The following is a 27007-nucleotide window of genomic DNA, read 5'->3' as shown; positions in this document are numbered from 1 at the left end:
ATATATATATATATATATATATATATATATATATTTGTTTTTCTATTCTGTTCTATTGTTTTTCTAGTCTATTCTTTTCTACTCTATTCTAATCTTTTCTATTCAAATTCAAATATATATCTATACATACATCTTACGAAATTAGAATTTCATATAGAATGAATTCACATTTGAATACAAAAGATTAGTATAAAAAATAATAGAAAAGAATAAACTAGAAAAACATATATTATATGTTATTCTATTCTGTTCTATTGTTCTTCTATTATTTTCTATTTTCTATTCTATTCTAATCTTTTCTATTCTAATTCAAAATCATTCTATACGAAATTCGAATTTCGGAAAATGGTTATGTATATAAATATTAGGGTTAGACCCTAACACTAACCCTATTATTTATATATATATATTTATATATATATATATATATATATATATATATATATATATATATATATATATATATATATATATATATATATATATATAACCATTTTCCGAAATTAGAATTTTGTATAGAATGAATTTGAATTTGAATAGAAAAGATTAGAATAGAAAATAGAAAAGAATAAACTAGAAAAACATATTGTATTTTATTCTATTCTGTTCTATTGTTTTTCTGGTCTATTCTTTTGTACTCTATTCTAATCTTTTCTATTCAAATTTAAATTCATTGTATATGAAATTTGAATTTTCGGAAGATGTTTTTATAAGTTCTGTTCTATTGTTTTTCTATTATTTTAGATTCTATCCTAATCTTTTCTATCCAAATTCGTTCTATATGAAATTCGAATTTTGAAAAATGTTAGAAAAATGTAGGGGCAGATCCACGTACATCGGCGCATATATAGGCCGGCGTAGCGCATCTCATTTACGTTACGTCGGCTCAACTTAGAGAGTATTTGCCCCCGACGATGCGCCGGCGCATTGTAAATTCCTAGGCGTAAGCCAGCGTAAAGTAGGAAGGAAGTGGGCGTGTTCCATTGAAATGAGCCGTGACCCCATGCAAATGAAGGGCCGAACGGACGGCGCATGCGCCGTGACGCTGACTATGTTCAGCGCCTCTCTGCGCATGCTCAGAACTTGGCCCAGCGTAATCAGTGAGATACAAACTAGGCCCGGCATAATTAGTGAGATACGCCCAGGGCATAAATACGCCCAGACATGCGCCCGTCCAGTGCAAAAGTACATCCATTTGTTTCCCCCCTTGAAGCAAGGTACTTTTTGTTCTTTTGTTTGTAGCTGTGTGTTTGTTAGATTTAGAGCCATGTCTGCTCCAGCAGCTCCAAAGAAGAGAAAGCTGAATTTTTCAAGACAGGAGAAGGCGATCATTATCAGGGCCATGGCCCAGAATGATCGGTATCTCCATGGGCCAGAGAGTGCCAATACCACCCTGGCCAGGAGGAGGGAGATCCTGGCACAGATTGCTGATGATGTCAATGCATTGGGGAGTGAGACCAGGAGCCCCAATGACATTTTAAAGATCAATGATCTGCGGCGCCTGGTCAAAGGTAAGCTGGCCAGGATGACCACTCATGCCAGGGGCACTGGAGGGAGACCAGCAACTACGGAGACGCTCACTGCTGAGGAGCGGGTGGTTGCCCAGTGCCTCCACAGGCATCAAGTGGAGGGAGTTCCTGGCTTTGACTCCATTGAGGAGGCCTTGAGGACAGGTAAGTGTGTTTTATCTCCTATCTGGTGTGTAGCATGTGTGGGGGTGGAAGGGAACATGTGACAAGTGTGTGGATCCTCCAACATGTGAATGTTTTGTGTCATCCACAGATGTGCAAGAGGGTGTGGGCCATCTGGCCAGTCCACACCATCCCCCGGACATCAGGCTGATTCAGCCCACCTGGCAAGCCCGGAGTCCTCTGTGGAAGAGAGTGGCCACACCTCTCCTCAGGAGGTGGTTGAGGAGGAGGAGGTGACCAGTGGGAATGAGGTGAGGCTCCATTTGGAGGAGTCTTCCCCTGTTGCTGGCACCAGTCAGCCCTCCATCAGGGGTAGCCCCTCCCACTCCTCCCCCAACAGGGCTTCCCCCCCAAGGGTCTCCCTTTCTCCTAAGCCCCAAGCCACATCAGGACCCAGGAAGGCGACCAGGAAGACAAGGGGGGTGGCAGATGTTCTCCCGGAACACCTGAGAAGGGACCAGGCCCGCCAAACCCGCCATCTGGGTGAGGTTGTGAGAAGTATGAACCACATAGCCCAAAGCATGGCCTCCGTGAAGGAAGCTGTGGAGGATGTTGGCTGCAACTCCTCAGCTGTGGTCACCTGCCTGTCTGATCTGCAGGCCACCACAGCAGGCGTGGGTCAGGAGGTCCACACCCTGACAGAGGCTGTCAGGGCCAACACTGCGGCCATCCAGGCGGGGGTGAGGCTGCAGGAGGACACAAATGTGGTCCTCACCCGCATCGCCCTGGCGTTGGAGGGCAGGCCGCCAGGCGTGCAGAGACCAGGGGATGCTCCTCCTCATGATTTCCCCCCCAATGAGTCTCCCATGAGGAGCCGTGGCCGCCGCAGGTGTGGGGCACGGCAGCGCCGTTAAGTTTTTTTGTTTTTTTTTATGTTTGACTCAGGTTATGAGTGTTTTATGTTTAGTTTTCTATTATACTCAGGTTATGAGTTTTTTTTTTTTGGTAGCTAAAGCACACGGTTAGTAGTGCAGGCTACAGTGTGAATGGTGTATGAATGTGGGGGTGACATTCCTGCCGGAAAAGGGGTGTCACCCTCGGTTGTTGGGGAGAAGTGATCCCCAGGACCAGGGAGAAGTAATCCCCAGGTCTGTGTAAATGGTGTATGAATGTACAGCAACATAATTGGAGCCTTGTCGTGGCATTGCTGCTCCCAAGTCCTGATTGATGGACTTGGGCTAATCCAATTTGATGAGGATGTGGGGTGTGTGTGCTAGGGTCCACAGTGGTGTGCATGTGTGCATTCTGCTTGTGCCATGAAGAATGTGTGTGCTTAACGTGCAAAGATGCCTACTGCGAGGCATCTCCTGACTGCTCTTCCCTCAGAAGACGGGGTAGCCTCGGTTATGGGGGGAATGTCTGGTTCGGGGGTCAGGTCATCACGTAGGTCAATCTCCAGGCCCCTTCTCACGGCGAAGTTGTGCAGCATGCAACATGCACCGATAATCTGGCACACAAAGTTTGGGGAATACAACAAGGTACCCCCAGACTTATTCAGGCATCGGAAACGGGACTTCAGGAGGCCAAAGGTGCGTTCCACCACTCCACGGGTACGTGCGTGTGCATCATTGTATCTTTGCTCTCCTGTGGTTTGGGAATTCTGGAATGGAGTCATGAGATGGGGTCCAAGTGTATATGCAGAGTCACCTGGAAGGGAAAAGACAGGAGGATGTTAGTCATGCATGTGCCCCTCGTGATGTCTGCATCATGGCGGTACAAGGCAGGGGCGGGGAGAGTGCCCTGGGCGCTACCATTCCGTATAGGAGGGGGGCGCAGTTCTGAGAAACAGGCAGCCGCGGCTGCCGCCCGCCAGACCAGTACACGTGTGTGTCATATAGACTAGTAGTAAGCGCGGGCAGCGGCAGTGGCTGCCGAGTGCGCTCCTCACCTCCTGGCTCCCTTTCCTCTTTGTTTACTTACTCCCCCTATGGAGTCAGTTGGTCCATTCCAGCGGCGTGAGAGCCTTGCACCCGCCGGGATGTGGGTGGTGTCATAGCGAACTGAACAGTGGGGGAGCCGAGTCTCGAGCTAGTGTGTCCGGACAGAGGTAAACTCACCTAGCAGCACATCTTGGATTCACTTGCAGCACCTCTATGCTAAGTCTGCTGATCTACTGCAGCTTAGCATAGAAGTGCTGCCTGTTAGCTGAGAAATGGGGAGATGTTTTTTTTTTCATGTAGCAATGGGAGATATTGGGCTCATTAATGATTGCCACTGCCCCTGGTGTATGCCCTCCTGACCCCCCTAGTGTGTGCCCTCCCAAATGTACTGTACCCTCCTGATCCCTGCACTGTGCCATACCACCCCCCCTGGCATGTGCCCTCCCACTCTTCCCTCCTGACCCCCCTGGTGTGTGCTCTACCAGCCCCTGCACTGTGTCCTCCTGATCCCCCTGGTGTGTGCCCCCAGCCCCTGTACTGTACCCACCTGACCCCTATATTGTGTCCCCAGCCCTTGTACTGTGCCCTCCCACCCCCCCATTCTCTGGTGTGGGCCCTCCTGTCCCCCATATTGTGCCCTCCTATCCACGTGTTGTGCTCTCCTGACCTTCTACTGTGCCCCCCACCCTCTGTACTCTTTTCTCCTGACCCCCCTGATGTGTGCCCTCCCAGCCCTGTATTGTGCCTTACTGACCCCTGTACTGTGCCCTGCCACCCCCATACTCTTCCCTCTTGACCCCCCTGGTATTTGCCCTCCCATGCCCCACCTGTACTCTTTCCTCCTGAATCCCTGGTATGAGGTCTCCCAGCCCCAGTATTGTGCCCCCCTCAGGGGAATTCTGTGGACATGTTTCTGGTGTGTAAGTTTGGTACCTCTTTTGTGTCTGCTTACATGTTTTTGGTGCATAAGTATGCTACTTATTGTTTCTCTGCAGGGATATGTTGTAAATACAGTAAATGGATGATAAAAAAATAAAAAATTTATTAAAAACTGTACCTTTCAGCCACCAATCAGTGAGCAGTAATAATGTTCAGTAACCTCTAGCAACCAATCAGTGAGCCTGGACCAGTTTTTGGGGTGTAAGGGTGGAGAGTGAAATTGCATGAGGGGGGGCCCCATGAAAATGTTTGCTCAGGGCCCAATCAAAAATGTTTTTAACAACAAGGTTGGTCTTTATTAAGGCATAAGTGGTACAGCACAGGGTACAAGAAATAAAACACATGTCAGCATCATAAGCAGACATGAAACACAGGAATCACAGCACATAGAAGAACACTCGGTAGGTCAGAACTTCGAACACAGTACAGTTAAGCATAGCAATCGTAAAAAATATCAATTAAGTGGCCCGGGGGAGGGGAGGGGGAAGGCAGGGGGGGACAGGGGGGAGGGGGGAAAAAAGAACCAGCAAGGGCAGTGGGACACCAACCGGGCAAGGTCAAAGAGGATTTATCCATGGCCCCCATACCCACTCAAACTTCCATGGGCAGCCCCTGTTCATGTAAGTCATTTTATACAGGGGGAGAACAGCATTAACTGCATCCATCCACGCACCCACCGTAGGAGGGGCCCTAGAGGTCCACTTCAATAGAATCGCCTTCTTTGCATAGAAAAATAACAAAGACATCAACAGCTTGGTATACCGAGGTCTCTGCTCATCGTCCTGTACCCCCAGGAGCGCCAGCTCCGGGGAGACCGGAAGACTCAGGTGGAGACGAACATTAACAGTCTCAAAAACAGCGGACCAGAAGTCCAGCAGCTTAGAACAGGTCCAGAACATGTGCATATATGTACCCTCCGAGGTGCAGCATCTTGGACAGTTGGGAGAACGGTGCGGATATATCCCATGCAGTCTCTGAGGGGTGAAATACACCCTGTGCAGGAACTTAGCCTGTATCAATTTATCCCTAGAGGAGATCACCAGCTTATACCCATCTTCAAAGCACTCCTCCCACGTCTCTCTGTCCAGGGACGGGACATCCACCTCCCACTTGCTCCACAGGACATCTATCTTAGGGGAATCTTTACTGAGAATCGTCAGGTACAGAGTGGACAGTGCCTTTTTTTAGGTACTCTGGGCCAGTAAGTCCTCAACCAGGTCAGCCTGAAGGACAGGGGGGACAGGGAACTGGGCCCTGAAAGCATGCCGCAACTGGTGGTAGCGGAACAACATCCAGGGCGCCAGACCAAAATGACTGGACAGGGTCGAGAAGGGAAGCAGGGACCCACTACCAAGAATATCCCTCAGGAGTTTAATACCCAAGCGCGCCCACAGCTGCGGGTCCGGTATGGTACGAAAGTGCCTGAGGTTAGGGTTCCTCCACAATGGGGTAAAGGGGGACCACCTGCCGGGGGACTGAAAGCGACGCCTAGCGTCCCCCCACACCCTCAACGTAGTCCTAGACGGGCCCGGCAACAGGGAGTATCCAGACGGACCCCGGTAAACCAGATTACTAAGTTCGGTAACGGACCCCATGATAGTCGCCTCCAAACAGACCGCTGCATTGGCCCTGGACTGCTCAAACCACCACCGCACCGTGACCAGTACAGCAGCCCAGTAGTACACTAGAAGGTTGGGCAGCACCAACCCCCCGAAACCAACAGGTAGCTGAAGGGTGGATCTGGCCAACCGAGGGGACGAGCCCCGCCACAGAAAAGAGCCAATACAGCTATCCAAGTCCCGAAAAAAAGAGTGAGCCAACCACACAGGGCAATTCCTGAAAAAATAGTTAAATTTGGGAAAAAAAATCATCTTCAGAACATTTATGCGACCAAGGAGGTTCAATGGTAACTTACTTCAGCGCGAGCAGTGTTCCTTAAGTCTATCCACCACCGGCCTCAAATTGAGTCGGTAGTAGGACTGAAGATCTCGGGAAACCCTCACCCCCAAGTACACAAACTCTTCGACCCATTGTAGCTGTGACTGCGAAGACACCTCTTTAGCCCTCGCATCTAGCGGGAAGAGCACAGACTTAGTCCAATTAATACGTACCCCAGAGTACTTACCAAATTCATCAAATATCTCCAGCGCCGAGGACAGGGAGTCAACTGGATCATGGAGATACAGGAGAGTGTCATCCGCATATAAGGATATTTTCTCCTCCAGAGGGCCAACCCGGAGGCCAAGTACACGGTCAGAGTCCCTGACCATAACTGCCAGCGGCTCAAGAGCCAGGGCGAACAGGCTAGGTGACAAGGGGCATCCCTGCCGGGTTCCCCTCCGGAGGGGGAAATAATCAGACAGATAGTCATTTACACGAATCCTAGCCCGGGGGGACCTATAAAGCATCTGGAGCCATTGAAGAAATTTAGGACCGAAACCAAATCTACGCAGTACCTCCCACAGATAGTCCCACTCCACAGAGTCGAAGGCCTTCTCAGCGTCGAGAGAGGCCACGACTCGGGTTCCCCCGTTATCATGCGGAGCATCCAGATTCAAGAACAGGCGACGAATGTTGATGTCGGTGCCCTTCCCGGGCATGAACCAGGTCTGATCCACATGTATCAAATCTTCTATCACAGTGGCCAGCCTAATAGCCAAAAGCTTAGCAAGGAGTTTGGCGTCCGCATTAATAAGCGAGATAGGCCTATATGAGGCACACTCTTCAGGATCCTTACCAGGTTTGGGCACCAACACCACAATCGCGTCAGACATTGAATCAGGAAGAGACCCTAAAGAGAAAGACCGCTTCAGTAGAGAGGTGAGCCTAGGAGCAATAAGCTCCTGGTGCACTGAGTAGAACTCGATTGGAATACCATCCGGGCCGGGGGTCTTCCCGGACTGCATAGAGTTTAGGGCCACCTGTACCTTTTCCAGGGAGATGTCAGAATCTAGGAAGTTGAATTGCGCCTCAGTCAAGGAGGGAAGGGAGATCCGATCCATATAACAAAGCAGCTCTGCAGTAGTGTAAGTTACCCTAGTAGAGTACAAGGACTGGTAGAACTCCAGGAACCTAGCACCTATATCCCCGGGGGACGTAAGCAACCCCCCATCCCGGTCACGCAGCCTCCCCACATGAGTCATAGGCCGCTGCCCCCTGGCAAGCCAGGCCAACAGACGACCATTCTTGTCTCCATATTCAAACACCCGCTGGGCACTCTCTAGCATGGACTTCTTGGTGAGGTCCACCCTGACTAGGGAAAGGTCTCTTAGGGCATCGCTCCAGGGCCCGTAGTGCTCCGAGTCCGGCGAGCGTACATATTCCGCCTCCCTCAATCTTGCCCTCTCCTCATGATCCCTCAGAGACTGCACCGACTCCCGCTTGCGCACCGCCACACGAGCCGTAAAGTCACCCCTCAGCCATGACTTGAAAGCATCCCATTCCACCAGGGGGTCCACAGAACCCTCATTCTCCAGCCAGAAGGCACAAAGGGCCTCCGGCATCTCCTCCTGAATCCCAGGGTCCATGATCCAATACTTGGATAATCTCATCAGGCGCACACCCTCCACCCGAGACAACTGAATAGTGACAGATACCGGAGCATGATCCGAGATACCTCTAGAGAGGATCTCCACATCAACTACCCTCCTCAGCAGCTTAGGGGAGGCAAACGCCAATTCGATGCGGGACATAGTCCGGTAAGTGGTAGACAGACAAGTGTAAGCCCTGGTGGAGGGATGCAGCTGCCGCCAGAGATCCGTCATATGGAATGCGTCCGCCCAATTGGCGAGGCCATGTTGTTGCGGGCCAGAGGCATGTAACCTGTCCAGATCCCTGGACATAACCAGACTAAAGTCTCCCACAATTAGCACATCATCAACATTATACATAGTAACCATTTGCATAATAGAGTGGAGGACATCTAAGTCCGCAGGGGGGGGGCAGATAAACGCCCACCATCACAAGAGGAATCCCCGAGTCCAAGGCATGCAGCAGCACATATCTCCCACCCGGGTCCAGTTTAACATCCAGGAGCTGAAAGGGGAGGGATCTGTGTACCAGCACACTGACACCACGGGCATAGTTAGAGTATGTCGCAAGGTAGTGTGCTCCGACCCATGCCCGCTTTAAACTCAGGATACGGGAGCCCATCAGATGTGTCTCCTGTAGGATACACACCTGAGGGTGGAGCTTCCTTAGGCAATTCATAACCAGAGAACGTTTCACTGCCGAGTTAAGTCCCCGCACATTCCATGAAATCACCTTACACTTAGCCATATGGGATGTCAGAGAACGTGGCAAAGTCCAACCCACAACCACGCCAGCCGGAGCCGACACACCAGGGGGACGCAAGCGCACCCAGCCCCGGTCCGCCAGATCCGGCCAACCCACCGGGTACGTGACAGTATCTCAATGTGCACACATACATAATAACAAGTATAAAGAGCATAGACCAACCAACCTTAATTAGAGAAAACCCAGTAAACCATCCAGCCAAACCATGGCGGGAAAACAGCCCTACCCCCCACCCCCCACCCCGTGCACCTCGGAACAGTAAGGAGCACTTGAACCCCACCAACCCCATAGTCTATAAACAGAAACAAAAAGTTGGGGAACGTGTAGTCAGAGTTGGACAACAATGCACCGCCCTTGTACAGAGCGGAAGGGAAAAGAAAAGGGTAACACAAGTCTCTCCCCAATAACCCTGGAGTGATGCAAGACGAATGATTAGTTTGGGAAAGTTTCACCTGCCTGGGCAGGGGCACACACTTGAACAGTCTGAACGTTGCAGGAACAGAAAACACAGGGATTGCGGGCAGTATCCAGGGGCTGTCAGCAACCCCCAGCGGCGCCCAACATGGCACCCGACGGTGGGCGGGAGAGGGTCATCCACCCGAGTGGAACAGGGCAGTCAGAGCAACGCCAGGTGGGGGTGACAGGCAGGGGGCAATAGGTCTCCGCCAGAAAATCCAGCACAAACACCCCACCACAGCCACACTGACATGTCAAAGTGTCACTAACAGCAAACATGAGTAGCATGAATCCACAGGCAGTCTCAGACAGTACTCACGGGTAGATGACCGGGCCACGCAATCCCAAGTAAATAGTCACAAAGGGGGGGGTTCAGTTCAGGGTCTCGAGCCAGGCAGAGGCATCCCTTGGAGAAGTGAAGAAGTGCACCGTCTCGCCGTCCACCACACGCAGCTTCACAGGGAACAACACACTATATTTGACCCCCTTGCATCGGAGAGCCGCTTTGACTGCATCAAAGGAGCGGCGTTGCCTCTGGGTTTCCATTGTGTAGTCCGGGAAAAGCATCAGCTGGACATTCCGGTACGGCAGCTCCCCAGCAGCGCGGGAGGCTCTGAGCAGCTCATCCCGGTCCCTAAAGTTCAGCAGCCGGAGAATAAACGTGCGAGGGGGAGACCCTTCAGGACCGGGCCTAGGGGGGACCCTGTGAGCACACTCCACCGCAAAGTACGGCGACAGTTGGGCCGCCGGTAACAACGAGCGAAAGAGCTCCTCCGCGAACTGAGCCGGGGCACGACCCTCCACTCCCTCCGGCAGACCCACGATCCTTAGGTTGTTGCGGCGGCTTCTATTTTCGGCGTCCTCCGCACGATACTCGAGGGCTTTGACCTTAGACTGCAGGGCCCTGATAGAAGCATCGTGACCCGACACGCGTCCTCCGTCTCGCTCAGCCGGTGCTCCACCTCCGACACCCGGGATCGGATCTTATCAAAGTCCTGTCTGATGAGGCTTACGTCCAGCTGGACTTCCTCAATCTTGTTAGTCAGGACCGCCTGACACAACGTGATAGCCGCCATCACTTCAGGGATGCCAGGTGGGGGCAGAGCCGGGCCCACCTCGTGGTCCATCTGCGACGCCATATTGCAGATGCGTGCAGGAGACGGCAGGCCGTCAGTACAAAAAGTCGTATCCTCTGGGATATACGCCGGGAACTTCAGCTTCTTGGGCTTATTCTGACTCCCAAAGGCTTTAGGCGGCATCAAGAGCACCACGGAGCCCCGCAAGCAGGCCCAGGCAGTGGAAAAGAGCTATTGCACGGATCACACTCCAGGAGAGCTCAGGAAACACGTCCGCTCAGTCCGCCATCTTGGCCACGCCCCCCAACCAAAAATGTTTAGTGCGTTACGCTATAGTACTGCAAAGAAGACTACGGACTACTAAAAAGTAAGCAGAACAGAACAGAACCTGTTAAAGCAAGTAATTAAATGGCTGTATTGGGGGGGGGGGGGGGTAAGCTGACTGAGGTGATCAGCACTTTGTGTTTTTGTGTTATTTTGAGCCATGCCTTCTCAGACTAGCAAAAAAAAAACATCAATTGCAGCCTCACTATGCCACCAAACGCAGCCATTGTGCCACCACATGCAGCCACTGTGCCAACACACGCAGCCACTGAGCCATCAATTGTCGCCACTGTGCCCATCACACGCAGCCACTGTGCCCATCACACGCAGCCACTGTGCCATCACACCATCAATTGTTGCCAGTTTGCCCCATCAATTGCTGCCAGTGTGCCCATCAATTGCCACCAGTGTGCCCATCAATTGCCGCCAGTGTGCCCATCAATTGCAATCAACGCAGCCACTGTGCCCATCAAACGCAGCCACTGTGCCCATCAAACACAGCCACTGTGCCATCAAACACAGCCACTCAGCTGTGCCATCAAACTGTTATACCTGAAGAGTTCCACATGTACTGGCACTTTAAGGCTGGCTCCACCCAGCAGTGATGACAAGGGTCAAGGGGCATAGTAGCCATCTTAGAGAGAGCACATGTAAGAAGCAGAGATATGTATTGTCCTGAGATGCATGTTGCAGTGTACAGTCTGTACTGAATAAACATCCATTGTTCCAGACCAGAGTCTTGTGTCCCTCACAACACAGAGGATATAACAGTGGCGACGAGGATGGGATTTACAAAGTGTCTATCAGTCTGAGAGAGGGACAAAGACATTGTGGATTGTCACCTGGATTAAAGCAATCACAGATCCCAGCAGGAAAATGTCATTAATCGGGACATTAAGTGAGTTTGATGGAGAACAGACATCCTGGAGTTCCTGGGTTGAGAGACTGGAACAGTATTTCAGTGCAAATGCCATCCCAGACAACAGGCAAGTAGCAGTGTTTCTGACAGTGGTTGGGGCCAAAACATATGACACTCTGAGGGATATGCTTTCCCCTGTAAAACCAGCAGCTAAGACAGTGGCAGAGCTGCTGACACTGCTAGAGGATCACTTCCATCCTAAACCATTAGAAATTGCAGAAAGATTTCGATTCTATCAGAGGCAGCAGCAGACAGGTGAAGAGATTAAAGTTTATGTGCTCGCCCTTCGCAGACTAGCCTCTACCTGTTCTTTTGGGGACTACCTACCTACTGCACTGAGAGATAAGTTTGTTATGGGACTGAGTTGTGAGTCAACACAAAAGAGACTGTTAACAGAGAAAGACCTTACCCTTACAAAGGCAATTGAGATAGCTTCAGTGATGGAAATGGCTGTGAAAGATACAGAGGAATTGAACCCCCAGAGCAGAAGGGAAGAGGTGAAGCAGGAAGTTTTCAGAACAGCAGTCAAGTCAACTGCTGCAAACTGGAAATACAGACCCCCACCAAGCCGGGAATCAGCTTGCTACCATTGTGGGAATACAGACCATGACCACAAAGTCTGCCGGTTTAAGGATCAGACCTGTCATAATTGCGGTAGGACCGGCCTTCTGAAACGAGTTTGCCGTAGCAAGAAGGTGCGAGATAAACAACCTCTGAACCCCAAGACAAAGACATATATGGTGGGAAGATATACATCATCATCTGAGTCAGAGGATGAGGAAGTGCTCCACAGGTTAGACATACATCATATGCATTCAGCACCCTCCGCAATGACTGTAGATGTAACCATTGAGGGAAAGAGACTCAAGATGGATGTAGACACAGGAGCAGCAGTTTCAGTTATCACCCAGAAACAATGGAGACAACTTCAGACCCGAAAAACTGTCCGCCCAACACCAATCAAACTGCAGACATACTCAAAACAGATACTTCACCCACTGGGTTACGCAAAAGTAAAGGTATTGTACAAGGGTCAGACAAAGAGACTGCCATTATATATGCTAGAAAATGGGGGACCCCCTCTATTTGGGAGAGACTGGATTGCTCACTTTGGTATGCCAGACATCGCCATAAGTCCCTGTAACACCGTTACAATTCCATTAGGAGATAATGAGGGATGGGTGGTGTCCCTGAAGCAGCGGTTCCCAAATATTTTTGATGACCAGTTGGGAAAAATAAAGCATGACTGTGTGAGACTCAAGCTGAAACCCAACGCTCAGCCTAAGTTCTTCAAAGCTCGGACAGTACCTTTCGCACTCCGAGCAGGTGTGGAAGCAGAACTAAGTCGGCTGGAGGAACAAGGTGTCATCTCAAAGGTAGAGCACAGCGAGTGGGCATCACCAGTTGTACCGGTAAAGAAATCGAATGGGGACTTGCGCATTTGTGGCGATTTCCGCATGGCACTGAACTCTCAACTGGAAATAGACCAGTATCCCCTACCCAGAGTAGATGACATTTTTGCCTCTCTTGCAGGAGGTCAAAAGTTCACCAAGCTTGATCTCAAACAAGCATATTTACAGTTTGAGGTCCATCCTTCTTCCCGCAAGTTTCTGACCATCAACACCCACAAGGGACTGTATCAATATAATCGGATGGTGTTTGGGGTAGCCTCTGCCCCAGCCATTTGGCAACGAAAAATGGACGAGATTTTGGCGGACATTCCTTTCACTCAGTGCCTGCTAGATGACATGCTCATTACAGGACGGACCGACCAGGAACACAAGCAGAATGTGGAGCTTGTGTTGGCGAGACTCCAAGAACAAGGTCTAAAAGTGAACTTAGCAAAATGCCAATGCATGGTGCCTAAATTGGAGTTTTGTGGCCACCTTGTGGATGCAGAAGGTATACACACCACGGAAGCCAAGGTTGATGCTTTAGTCAAAGCTCCAGCCCCAACCAATGTCCAGCAGCTGCGATCATACCTTGGCTTGCTGAACTATTACCACAAATTCCTGCCAGATCTGGCACACACCTTGTTTCCGTTGAACAAGCTTTTGGAGAAACACTCCAGATGGGACTGGTCGGCTTTTGAAGTTTCTAAGCGGAAGCTGTTGGCGTCACGCATGCTCGTGCACTATGACCTCCAGAAGCCTCTCACCTTGGCTTGTGATGCCTCACCCTATGTTCTGGGGGCGGTACTATCTCACATCTTACCAGATGGGTCAGAAAAACCAGTGGCATTTGCCTCCAGGTCTTTGACAAAAGCAGAAAGCAATTACTCACACATTGACAAAGAGGCTCTTGCGCTGATATGGGCAATTAAGAAGTTTCATCTTTACCTGTATGGTAGGGAATTCACTATACTGACGGACCATAAACCACTCCTTCAGATCTTTAGCCCTGACAAAGGCATCTCCCAGACTACTGCGGCCCGCCTCCAACGCTATGCCCTATTCTTGGGGGCATACAGCTACAAAATTCAGTATCGTGGTCATGATGCCAATGCTAATGCGGACGCAATGTCCCGACTGACAGGGAGGTCCATGGACTCTTCTCCACCGGTCAAGAGTTGTCGTTACACCAGCCTGTCCTTCTTGTCTTCTGGGGAGATAGCAGCCCATACAACCAAGGATACCTTTCTGAAAACAATACTCTCCTGGGTACGGTGCGGTTGGCCTGCAACTGTCACACAGGAGTATGAACCTTATTTCCGTAGGCGTATGGAATTAACTGTGGCTGGCAACTGTGTTTTATGGGGAGACCGAGTGATCATTCCACAGACCCTCCGGAGACACATTCTGGACTTGCTACATACTGGTCATCCCGGGAGCACACGTATGAAACAAAAGGCCAGAGGCTATGTGTGGTGGCCAAACCTAGACTCAGATATCACAACATATGTGAATGCTTGTGCTGGATGTGCACAAACGGCAAGAGACCCGCCCATTCAAAGTGGCCTGAGGTCATTCCTGTTACTCAGCCAACAACTAAGGCAACGGTTTCCATACTGTTACATCTCGCTGCTACGTTTGGATACCCCAGAGAAATCGTCACAGACAACGGTGCACAATTCACCAGTCAGGAGTTTCAGCGTTTCCTGACTGCCCACAACATCAAGCACAAGTTGACCGCACCTTACCACCCGGCTACAAATGGTCAAGCAGAGCGGTTTGTGCAGACTTTCAAACGCTATTTCAAAGCTACAGTGGCTGCAAGTAAACAACAGTCCCTGTCACCCCAGCAGCTGGACTCCTTCCTTTCTGCTTACAGAAACACACCACATGCAACCACTGGGAAAACTCCAGCAGAACTCCTTCTGGGGCGGCAGCCATGGACTGTTTTGGATATGCTCCGTCCTCAAACAGTCCAGGAACATGTACTACAGTCCCAAGACAAAATGGTCAAACACAACGAGCTCCCCCGATTCACAGCCCAACAAAAGGTATGGGCCCGATCTTATGGGGCTTCCAACACCTGTTGGCTTCCTGCTGTCATTGCAGAGACCTTGGGACCCAAGATGTACAAGGTCCGCCTGGAAGATGGTTCCATTTGCAGACGTCATGCGGACCAACTGCATCCTCGTTCTCAACTGCCTTAATCCCTGATGCCGGCTGAACCACCAGTGTCTCAAGGATCTGCTCCCAGCGAATCAGGATGCACAGAGACTGATGATTGTGGGGACTCTGAACTTTTGAACTCAGCTCCAACAGAGCCCTCCAGCTCTGGTCCGGAGGTCTGTTTACCCTCTGAGCTGGGGGATCCCTTCTTGGCCGTGCCGGTACCCATTCCGGCCAGCCCTGTTTCCTCCGGGCCCGAATCGCTGGATGCCCGGCCTCAACGACACTGTCGCCCTCCTGACCGGTTTCAGTTGCAAGAGCGGTTACGAGACTTTCGACGGGGCCGACGGAAGTGATCAGATGAAATATTAACCCAGCAACTGTTCCTGGAAGCTTGAAGTCCCGTAATTCTCCTGTGTTTGGAGGACTGTTATTGGACAGTTATCAGTTAATGTTTTGTGCCTGTTATTGTTTTGTTGTGTTTTTTTTTTTTGTTTTTTTCTTAGGGATGGATGGAAGGTGTTATACCTGAAGAGTTCCACATGTACTGGCACTTTAAGGCTGGCTCCACCCAGCAGTGATGACAAGGGTCAAGGGGCATAGTAGCCATCTTAGAGAGAGCACATGTAAGAAGCAGAGATATGTATTGTCCTGAGATGCATGTTGCAGTGTACAGTCTGTACTGAATAAACATCCATTGTTCCAGACCAGAGTCTTGTGTCCCTCACAACACAGAGGATATAACACAAACACAGCCACACTGGCGGCAATTGATGGGGCAAACTGGCAACAATTGATGGTTACAGACTAACCATCAATTGTTGCCAGTTTTCCCCATCAATTGCCGCCAATGTGCTGCCAGTGTGCCCATCAATTGCCACCAGTGTGCTGCCAGTTTGCCCCCAGTGTGCTGCCAGTTTGCCCCATCAATTGCCACCAGTGTGCTGGTGGAGGAGGCTGACTGAGGTGACCAGCACTTTGTTAATAAAAAATGGCAGATTAAAAAAAAAATTGTTTGTGTTATTTTGAGCCATGTTTTAGAAACAACATGGATTCTTTCTTAAAAACGGGGGGGGGGGGGGCGCAGTTTGCCATCTTCGCCCTGGGCACCAAATGGCCTTGTCCCAGCACTGGTCTGCATCATGGGGGCGGACAGTCATGCCTGACACCCATGTCACTCATCAACCAGCCAGCTGTCCCCGTACATGTTCTGTTCAAATTCTGTTGGGATGGGGCTTTGACAGTATATGTAGCTGTCGTGGCTGGACCCTGGGTGTTTGGCACGGACGTGCCATATGAGGCATTGGGCATCGGCTATCACATGTACGTTGATGGAATGCAAGTGCTTCCGATTGCGATTTATGTGCTCTGTGTCATGGGGGGGCCGTAGTGCCACATGTGTGCAATCAATGGCCCCCACGATGCATGGGAATCCTGCAATTCTGATGAAATCCCGCATTGCCTTCACCCGCAGATGCTCCTGGGTGGGTCTGATGATTTGGTTGGCCATGCATCTGAGGATTGCAGGGACAACATGGTGCACACATCTGCTAATGGAGGATTGTGCCATCCCAGCCACAGCTCCACTTGTACGCTGGAACGAGCCACTGGCAAGGAAATAGAGTGTTGCCAGTACCTTGACCAGTGGCTCCACTGCATGTGAGCGGTGTGTCTGGCTGGTGATGTCATCTTTCAGGGTTGTGGTTAATTCCAGGATGGCAGCAGGGCTGAATCTGAAGATGCGCAGGGCCGGCCTTAGCGTTGTGCGAGTCGTGCGCCCGCACAAGGCGCCATCAGCAACAGGGCGCCGTGCCTGTTGAGTCCTGTGGCCAGTAGCAGCCGGATTTCTCCACTCGCTATCGCTGTCACGATATGCGATGTGCTTTGAGCCAGTGGGTGCTCTGTGATTGGCCGAACGGGCCATGTGCGATGGGCGGGGCGGGGCATGCCAGGAAGCAGACATGGGGGTTTGTGAATGGCCATGCTGAGCTGGTGCTGGTCATGTGTGGAGGCGGGGGCGGAGCTGCACTGTGGATTCAATGATCGTGCCTGCTTGCTCCTGGAGTCCTGCCTCCCGATGTGCATCTCCTGAGGGCTCATCTGCCAGGTCAGTTTACCCCCCCTCCTCTGTGTCACCCCCCCGAGGGAGTAGGTATTGGTCTGGGGAGAGGGAGGGAGCAGCCAGAAAGTCAGTGTGTAACGTCCTGTGTGATGCCTCCATAGTAAAATGCTGGGCCTTTTACTATAGGGGCTCTGGTGGACTACAAGGCCCAGCATTTTACTATAGGGGGCTCTGGTGGACTACAAGGCCCAGCATTTTACTATAGGGGGCTCTGGTGGACTACAAGGCCCAGCATTTTACTATAGGAGGCATTGGTGGGACTAAAATGCTGGTCATTGTAGTCCACCAATGCCTCCTAAAGTAAAATGCTGGGCCTTGTAGTCCACCAGAGCCCCCTATAGTAAAATGCTGGGCATTGTAGTCCACCAATGCCCCTATAGTAAAATGCTGGGCCTTGTAGTCCACCAATGCCCCTATAGTAAAATGCTGGGCCTTGTAGTCCACCAATGCCCCTATAGTAAAATGCTGGGCCTTGTAGTCCACCAGAGCCCCCTATAGTAAAATGCTGGGCCTTGTAGTCCACCAGAGCCCCCTATAGTAAAATGCTGGGCCTTGTAGTCCACCAGAGCCCCCTATAGTAAAATGCTGGGCCTTGTAGTCCACCAATGCCTCCTATAGTAAAATGCTGGGCCTTGTGTAGCAGTCAGTGTGTATTGTATAGCGGTCTGTGGGTTGTTTATTGTGTAATGGTCTGTGGGTAGTTTATTGTGTAGTGGTCTGTGTGTATTGTATAGCGGTCTGTGGGTAGTTTATTGTGTAGCGGTCAGTGTGTGTATCGTGTAGCGGTCAGTGTGTGTATTGTGTAGCGGTCAGTGTGTGTGTATTGTGTAGCGGTCAGTGTGTGTGTATTGTGTAGCGGTCAGTGTGTGTGTATTGTGTAGCGGTCAGTGTGTGTGTATTGCGTAGCGGTCAGTGTGTGTATTGTGTAGCGGTCTGTGGGTAGTTTATTGTGTAGCGGTCAGTGTGTGTATTGTGTAGCGGTCAGTGTGTGTATTGTGTAGCGGTCAGTGTGTGTATTGTGTAGCGGTCTGTGGGTAGTTTATTGTGTAGCGGTCAGTGTGTGTATTGTGTAGCGGTCAGTGTGTGTATTGTGTAGCGGTCAGTGTGTGTATTGTGTAGCGGTCAGTGTGTGTATTGTGTAGCGGTCAGTGTGTGTATTGTGTAGCGGTCAGTGTGTGTGTATTGTGTAGCGGTCAGTGTGTGTATTGCGTAGCGGTCAGTGTGTGTATTGTGTAGCGGTCTGTGGGTAGTTTATTGTGTAGCGGTCTGTGGGTAGCGGTCTGGGGGGGCGCCACATGATTAGCTCGCACAGGGCGCCTGAACACCTAAGGCCGGCCCTGAAGATGCGATACACCTCCGATTCACCCATGCCAAAGACGTTTATGCGCGGTCGGTATATCCTCTCCCGTGCCCTCCTCCTCCGTGCCCTCCTCCTTCTACGCGCATCTAAAGCCAGTAGTATAGCTATGACCATTGATGCCCCTGGCATGTTGGCATACAGATTGTTGTCCTGCAAGTGTGGATGCTCAGATCGTCCCTAACGGTGCTGCTGAAGCTGACCTGCACACGTCTGGTGAAAAGTTAAAGCTGCTTTTATGAAGGGTAACTTTAGACCGGACCTATGCGCGGCGCGCGTAGCCCGCGTCGGCCACGCGTACGTTCGTGGATCGCCGTATCTCCCTCATTTGCAAAGCAAAACAATGGTGCGTCCAGCATATTTTTGCGCCCACGATGCGCCGGCGCAGAAAAATTACGGCGGTCGGAAAAACCTATTTTTCAGGCGTATCTCGTTTTGTGGATATGGCGCATAGATACGACGGTGTATATTTACACTTACGCCGCGCATCTCGAGATACGCCAGCGTAAGTGCTTTGTGGATCTGCCCCGTAATTATATATATATATATATATATATATATATATATATATATATATATATATAAAAAACAAAAACAAACAAAAAGCCGCGCCAAGCTAATATAAGTAATAAACCTCTCCTTTAAGGAATGGAGATTAGCAGAAAGTCCAAAGAGAGTCCTTATACTCATAAGCAGAAGCTACTGTTGTGATATTCAAAGAAAATAATTCCTTAGAAAGTTGCTAATGCTGTAATAATGGATCTTTCAATCACCCGGTGACATGTATACAAATCGTGAGGTCCCTCCACCGAGAATAATGAGCCTCTTACCAGATGGCAAGTAACCAGAGCAATTGGCTATAGCCCAGCCACGGCCTTTGGGTTCCCCAGAAGTCACAGGACAAAACCAACAGCGTCACGACCGTTTCATCTCTATTCCGGCGGAAAAGGAATATATATATGACATCTTCCAAAATTCAAATTTTCTATTTTCTATTCTAATCTTTTCTATTCCAATTCAAAATCATTCTATACGAAATTCGAATTTCGGATAATGGTTATATATGTAAATATTAGGGTTCGGATTAAACATTAAGCCCTGTACACACGATCAGTCCATCCGATGAGAACGGTCTGAAGGACCATTGTCGTCGGTTAACCGATGAAGCGGACTGATGGTCCGTCGTGCCCACACACCATCGGTTAAATAACCGATCGTGTCAGAACGCGGTGACGCAAAACACAACGACGTGCTGAAAAAAATGAAGTTCAATGCTTCCAAGCATGCGTCGACTTGATTCTGAGCATGCGTGGATTTTTAACCGATGGTCGTGCCTACTAACGATCAGTTTTGACCTATCTGTTAGGAATCCATCGGTTAAATTTAAAGCAAGTTGGCTTTTTTTTTGCACAAAATATATATTTATTTTATACTTGGCCCAGACATATACATTAACCCAACAGATAGACCTTCCACAACACACACACACATTCCATCAGTATATGTTGAAATAGGAAGATACAGAAAAAAATAATCCAGTCACTGCTGAGTCTCATGAAACGGGCATGTTTGGGTGATGGTTACCTAATGTGTGAGCACATTTAGATTAAAAGGAGGAGGATGCTGGACAAAGCAGACCTGATGCAAACCTCTCCAAAAGATGTAAAGCAGGGGTCTCAAACTCAAATTACCTGAGGGCCACAAGACAAGTTTCCATATCCCATGGGGGGCCGCATGCAAACTTTCAAACTTCAAAAACAGTACTGGTGTCAGCGAACGCATTATTAACGCAGACCACTACACTGCACACTGACCACTCACCATCAGGGTACAGCACATCAGGGCACAGGGCACAGGGCACAGCACACATGAGTGCACAGCGCACATCAGGGTACAAAGCCCAGCACATCAGGGTACAAAGCCCAGCACATCAGGGTACAGGGCACATCAGAGCACAGCACATAGGGGTACAGCACAACAGGCCACATCAGGGTGCACGGCACATCAGGGCAGGGCATATCAGGACAGGGCACATGACACAGTGCAGGACATGGCACATCAGGGCACGGCACATCAGGACAGGGCACATGGCACATCAGGGTACAGGGCACATGAAACAGCACATCAGGGTACAAAGCCCAGCACATCAGGGTACAAAGCCCAGCACACCAGGGCACATGGGGCACATGAGAGCATATCAGGGCACATGAGAGCATATCAAGGCACAGCACATCAGGACAGGGCACATGTACCCTGATGTGCTGGGCTTTGTACCCTGATGTGCTGTTTCATGTGCCCTGTACCCTGATGTGCCATGTGCCCTGATGTGCTGGGCTTTGTACCCTGATGTGCTGTTTCATGTGCCCTGTACCCTGATGTGCCATGTGCCCTGTCCTGATGTGCCCTGATGTGCCATGTCCTGTACCCTGATGTGCCATGTGCCCTGTCCTGATGTGCTGTGCCCCATGTGCCCTGATGTGCTCTCATGTGCCGAATGTTCCCTGGTGTGTCCCATGTTCCCTGGTGTGCCCCATGTTCCCTCAGTGTGCCCCGATGTGCTCTCATGTGCCTCATGGCACATCAGGGTACATGGGCCACATCAGGGCACAATCAAAGCACATGGGGCACATACGAGTACACCAGGGCACAATCAGGGAACATGGGGCACATGAGAGCACATCAGGGCACATGGGGCACAGCACATCAGGACAGGGCACATGGCACATCAGGGTACCCTGATGTACAGAGCCCAGCACATCAGGACACATGAGAGCACACCAGGGCACAGGTCAGCATTTACTTGTTGTTTTCTTCAAAGGCAGAGTAGCGCAGGAAGCGTCTGTCATAAGTTCACTTGTCTCTCATGTCACGCTGCTACTCCCCGGCAGCCCCCTCTCTTTTCGTCCATCTCAGATGATGTCACAAGCAAATGGGGATGGACGAGAAGAGAGGAGGGGCCGCCGGGGAGTAGCAGTGTGACATGAGAGACAAGTGAACTTATGACAGACGCTTCCTGCGCTACTCTTCATGCACCTCGATCTACACTTCCGCGGCACCCGCCCTGCCTGCGGGCCATTTAAAACCGGTCCGGTACTTTGAGACCCCTGATGTAAAGGAAGAGACACCAAATGGCTCTGTTTCAAAGGAAGTAGTGTAAGCAATAATAATAATACACATTTTTTATAGCAAAACTCAACAGGGAAAAAAGAGAAGTTGGTTACTTAACTGGATTAACTTTACACTCTAATCTTTGGAATGCTAATCTGTTACAGGGGATAATCACCTTGTAAACACACAGATTTTCTGAGATCATCCTTGTTAAACCCCCGAAAACAGTAGTTTAACTAGCCCTACTGCATCATGTAACTAGCATTTGGGGACTGATCCCTGGAGTGTAATGCAAATGAGCTGTCCTTTGTTCTTCTGCTGTCAGGGATTAAAGCCACTGTTTGCTACATCTGTATAAGTCTTGGTCAGGGGCTTGGGGTAAGATCAAAAAGAAGGAAGTGTACTCTTCATTCAGTTGTCCTAAATTTATTATGATGCAGATATAGGGCCAGATTCACGTAGCGCAGCAGATCTATAGATCCGCTCGTTCTACGTGAATTAAGATCCGCTCCCGCAAGTTTAGGAGGCAAGTGGCTAATTCACAAACAACTTACCTCCAAACTTGCAACGGCGGATCCTAAATCCCCCGGCGGAATTCAAATTCCACAGCTAGGGGAGTGTACTATTTAAATCAGGCGCGTTCCCGCGCCGATTTAAATGCGCAGGCGCCGTCCGCAAAATTTCCCGGCGTGCATTGCTCCCACTGACGCCGCTAGGACGTCAGTGGTTGCGACGCTTACGTAAACGACGTCCGTCCGTATTCGAGAAAGACTTACGCAAACGACGTTAAAAAATGTAAATTTGACGCGGGAACGTCGGCTATACTTAACATTGGCTGCGCCTGATGAAAGCAGGGGTAAGTATACGACGGGTACGCCGCTACGGAAACGTCGTAAGAAGACTGCGTCGGGTCCGCGTACGTTCGTGAATTTGCGTATCTCGCTGATTTACATATTATTTATCGTAAATCAGCGGGAACGCCCCCGGCGCCATTTTTAAATTGAAAAAAAGATCCGACAGTGTAACACATTGTAACACTGTCGGATCTAGCCCTATCTATGCGTAACTGATTCTATGAATCAGGCGCATAGATAGGACCAGTTTACGTCAGAGATACGATGGTGTATCTGTAGATACACCGTCGTATCTCTTTGTGAATCTGGCCCATAGTCTGGTTCTAAGGGTGCTTTGTTTGCCATGTGAAGGGCCAGTCACTTGTATGCACATAGTAAACTTTACAAAACATTTTTATTCTCATTCCCATAACGTGCCCCCCCACAAAAAACATAACAGAAACTCTAAGGCCCCGTACACACGAGGGGATCTCCGCTGGAAACGGTCCGCCGGACCGTTTCCAGCGGAGATTCCTCCTCCGGATTTTGATCCGATGGCTTGTACACACCATCGGATCAAAATCCGCGCGGAATACATCCGCGGTGACGTGTCGTGCCGTCGCCGCGGCGACGTGCGCGACGCTGGAAGGTAAGTACTTCCACGCATGCGTCGAATCATTACGACGCATGCGAGGGAGGGGAGCAGACGGATTGATCCGGTGAGTCTGTACAGACGACCGGATCAATCCGCTGGACACGATTCAAGCGGATAGATTTCTTAGCATGCTAAGAAATTTCTATCCACTTGAAATCGATCGGCCGGAGGAATCTCCGCGGATAAATATCCGCTAGGCCGTACAGACGACCGGATTTGTCCGCTGGAACTGATCCGCGGATCAATCCCAGCGGATAGATCCGGTCGTGTGTACGAGGCCTAAGGCAGTGCTGGACCTTTGGATAATCTCATGGAAGAACCAGTGGAACTGTCCCTGTCGTGGTCTTCAAAATAGTTCTGCTCAATTCTTCGGCAGAAGGAAATCAAGTTGCTGTAATTCTTGACTTTTTCATGGAGTTCATCGTTAGTCAGCTGAGTGGTGAGGATTGTGAACAGATGTCCGAATACCAGAGCATCCAGCTCAGTGGGTTGTTTATTAAAGAAATAGGGCTGGGTTCCTAACCTCTGAGATAAGGCCTGGCAGCACTGATCAACATCCTCATAAACCTGTTCCAGTGTCTTCCCAGCCCAGCCAATGGCTTTCATTTTCCTCTTAATTTCCCATTTCTTTTGAAGAACTAGGATGGCATTGACTGGCCATGAATACGGTGAGGTATACTGGGGCTGAGTGATCTCCTTTAGTGTAGCTTCATCACACCACTGAATATATAACTCTACTGTCAATAGCATGTTATTAACCAGTTCCATGTAGGCTTTCATCTCTGCTCTCTGGACGTCATCCAAACCGTCACTGAGGGAATGGCCCTTGGCTTTTACAAATTGTACTATTGGTCCCAGTTCTGATATTACTTGATTCCCAACATGGATAAAAGGAAATTTTCTAGATGGAGACATATATTCAGCGTTTGCCCTACAAACCACCTGGACTGGCAGATTGCACATTTGTAAGAAGGCCTGGACAGCAAGACAGGATGCATTGTTAGAAAGCAGAACTTGTTCACTTTTCATCGGCTGATAAAGAGTAGCATTTTCAGGCCATGGTTCCACGGCTGCGATCTGCGACACAAAGGCATCGGTAACCAGAGACATGGCTGTCTGGAATTCCTCCTCTCTCTCCACATGCAAGGTTAAGGTCACAAAAACAGGAAGTGTGTGTGCGGGTGACAGGCTGGCCGGGGATTACTTCCGTCCGTATCCCTGGTAACGATGAACGATGAAAGTTGGCTTTTTTTTAACCAATGGTTAACTAACCTATGGGGCCCACACACGATTGGTTTTGACCGATGAAAACAGTCCATCAGACCGTTGTCCTCTGGTTAACCTGTGTACGAGGTCTAACCCTAAATATATATATATATATATATATATATATATATATATATATATATATATATATATATATATATATATATATATATATATATAAAAATCCGAAATTCGAATTTTGTATCGAATTAATTTGAGTTTGAATAGAAAATATTATAAAAATCTAAATAGAAAATAGACTAGAAAACCAATAGAACAGAATGGAATAAAATATAATATATATATATATATATATATATATATATATTATATTCTATTGTTTTTATATATATATATATATATATATATATATATATATATATATATATATATATATATATATTTATATATATAAATAAAACCATTTTCCAAAAATTATATTTCGTATAGAATAATTTGAATTTGAAAAGATTAGAATAGAAAGTAATAGAAAAGAATATATCTTTTCTATTCTATTCTAATCTTTTCTATTCTAATTCAAAATCATTCTATATGAACTTCGAATTTCGGAAAATGGTTATATATGTAAATATTAGGGTTAGGGTTAACCCTAACCCTAATATATATATATAAAAACTTAATTCGAATTTCGTATATAATGAATTTAAATAGAAAAGTTTGGAATAGACAAGAAAAACAATAGAACAGAATATAATAAAATAGAATAATAATAATAATTTTTAGATAATTATATTTTATTCTTTTCTGTTCTATTGTTTTTCTATTATTTTCTATTCTAATTCAAAATCATTCTATCCGAAATGCGATTTTCGGAAAATTTTTATATATGTAGATATTAGGGTTAATATAGTATCAGTGTTCCGTACTGGCTATCTAGGGGTGTGAGACCTTGTTACACCGCGCGCCGGCGGGGGGGGGGGGGGTGTTGGGTCGGTTGTTTGTTCGCTGAGGAAGGTTGCCAAAAGGAAAAAGGAAAGCAAATGTCAGACGCTGGAAGGGAAAGTCAGCTGGCCAGCTGACACCAACATAGTGAAGGGGGAGGAGCTCTCCCCTCTGCAGGAGATCCCATGACACAGGAGCATCCCTGGAGGCATGGTAGCAACGATGGAAGGAATTGACTGACAAAGTAATTGACATAATAGTGCTGACCCCCCTCACCACCACAGATCTTATCCCTATCCCCAATGCCATCCTCCCCCACCACGACCTCTGCCTCTTACTGCCAACCCCACCACCACCCAGGGCCGGACTGGCCTACCGGGATCCCGGGAAATATCCCGGTAGGCCGTTTTAATTCAGTCCCCTGAGGCCGCTTTTGCCTGCCTGTCACCATTCAAAAAGCAGCGGCAGGCCGGAGAGCCGCGGCCGCCATCGCCGCTGTACTGCATCTGATCTGGCGCGCGCATGCCTGAGGAGATGCAGAGTGATCATGTGCCCGAGGGGAGGAGCCGAGCAGCAGAACGTCAGAACGCCGCGGTGTGGTGGTGCTGCTTTCCCCGTTCCATCTGCCCGTGAGGGGCCGCGTTAGCACCGCACCAGTGAGGGAGAAGCTCGAACAGTGGGCGGGAAGAGGGGAGGTGCCACGCCTGTGTTGTCTCTCGAGTCTCGGCTCGTAACTTCAAACAGTGGGCGGGAAGAGGGGAGGTGCCGCGCCTGTGACGTCACTCGTGGGATCGCAACTTCAAACAGCGAGCGGGAAGAGGGGAGGTTCCGCGCCTCGGAGACGGTAGCTGCAGAAGACAAGAAATGATCTAGTACAGAGGTAAGATGCTGATCATGTTATTGTGTTGCACAACACTGAGAAGCACACTACAGGGGAGATGGGGACACCTCTGATGGGGACACCACTAATGGGGACACCGCTAATGGGGACACATCAGCGGTGTCCCCATCAGCGGCGTCCCCATCAGCAGTGTCCCCATCAGCAATGATAGGTATGCTGTTGATGGGGACACCACTGATGGGGACATGGCTGATGGGGACACCGACATCCCCATCAGCGGCGTCCCCATCAGCGGCGTCCCCATCATTGGTGTGCCCATCAGCAGTGGGGACATGGGATCACTGCTGATGGGGACACTGCTGATGGGGATGCTGTTGATGGGGACATGGGGTCACTGCTGATGGGGACACGGCTGATGGGGACACCAGTGACCCCATCAGCGGCGTCCTCATCATTGGTGTACCCATCAGCACTGTCCCCCTCAGCAATGATGGGGATACTGCTGATGGGGATGCTGTTGATGGGGACACCGGTGACCCCATCAGTGGCGTCCTCATCATTGGTGTACCCATCAGCAGTGTCCCCATCAGCAATGATGGGGATGCTGTTGATGGGGACACCACTGATGGGGACACTGCTGATGGGGATGCTGTTGATGGGGACATTGCTGATGGGGACACCACAAATGGGGACACCGGTGTCCCCATCAGCGGTGTCCCCATCAGCAGCGTCCCCATCATTGGTGTACCCATCAGCAGTGTCCCCATCAGCAATGATGGGGATG

General features: G+C 49.6%; 2 protein-coding genes across 2 annotated transcripts in view; one reads left to right on the top strand and one right to left on the bottom strand.

Moving 5' to 3' along the window:
* The window catches only part of HSD17B1 (hydroxysteroid 17-beta dehydrogenase 1), a 384740-nt gene that overhangs the window by 283580 nt on the left and 74153 nt on the right, over positions 1–27007 (top strand). The gene's annotated exons all lie outside the window — the stretch shown is intronic.
* LOC120918278 (metaxin-2-like) lies at positions 22926–24412 on the bottom strand. Its single transcript, XM_040329792.1, has 2 exons — positions 23493–24412; positions 22926–23023 (listed from the first exon to the last, which is right to left on the bottom strand). Exon 1 carries the CDS (start codon positions 24321–24323, stop codon positions 23493–23495), a length of 831 nt encoding a protein of 276 aa, XP_040185726.1. The 5' UTR covers positions 24324–24412; the 3' UTR covers positions 22926–23023.

This window comes from Rana temporaria, chromosome 12 (genome assembly GCF_905171775.1).
Source record: "Rana temporaria chromosome 12, aRanTem1.1, whole genome shotgun sequence".
Lineage (NCBI taxonomy): Eukaryota > Metazoa > Chordata > Amphibia > Anura > Ranidae > Rana > Rana temporaria.
Note: the sequence above shows the minus strand (reverse complement) of the source record. Positions and strands in the feature narration are given on the sequence as shown.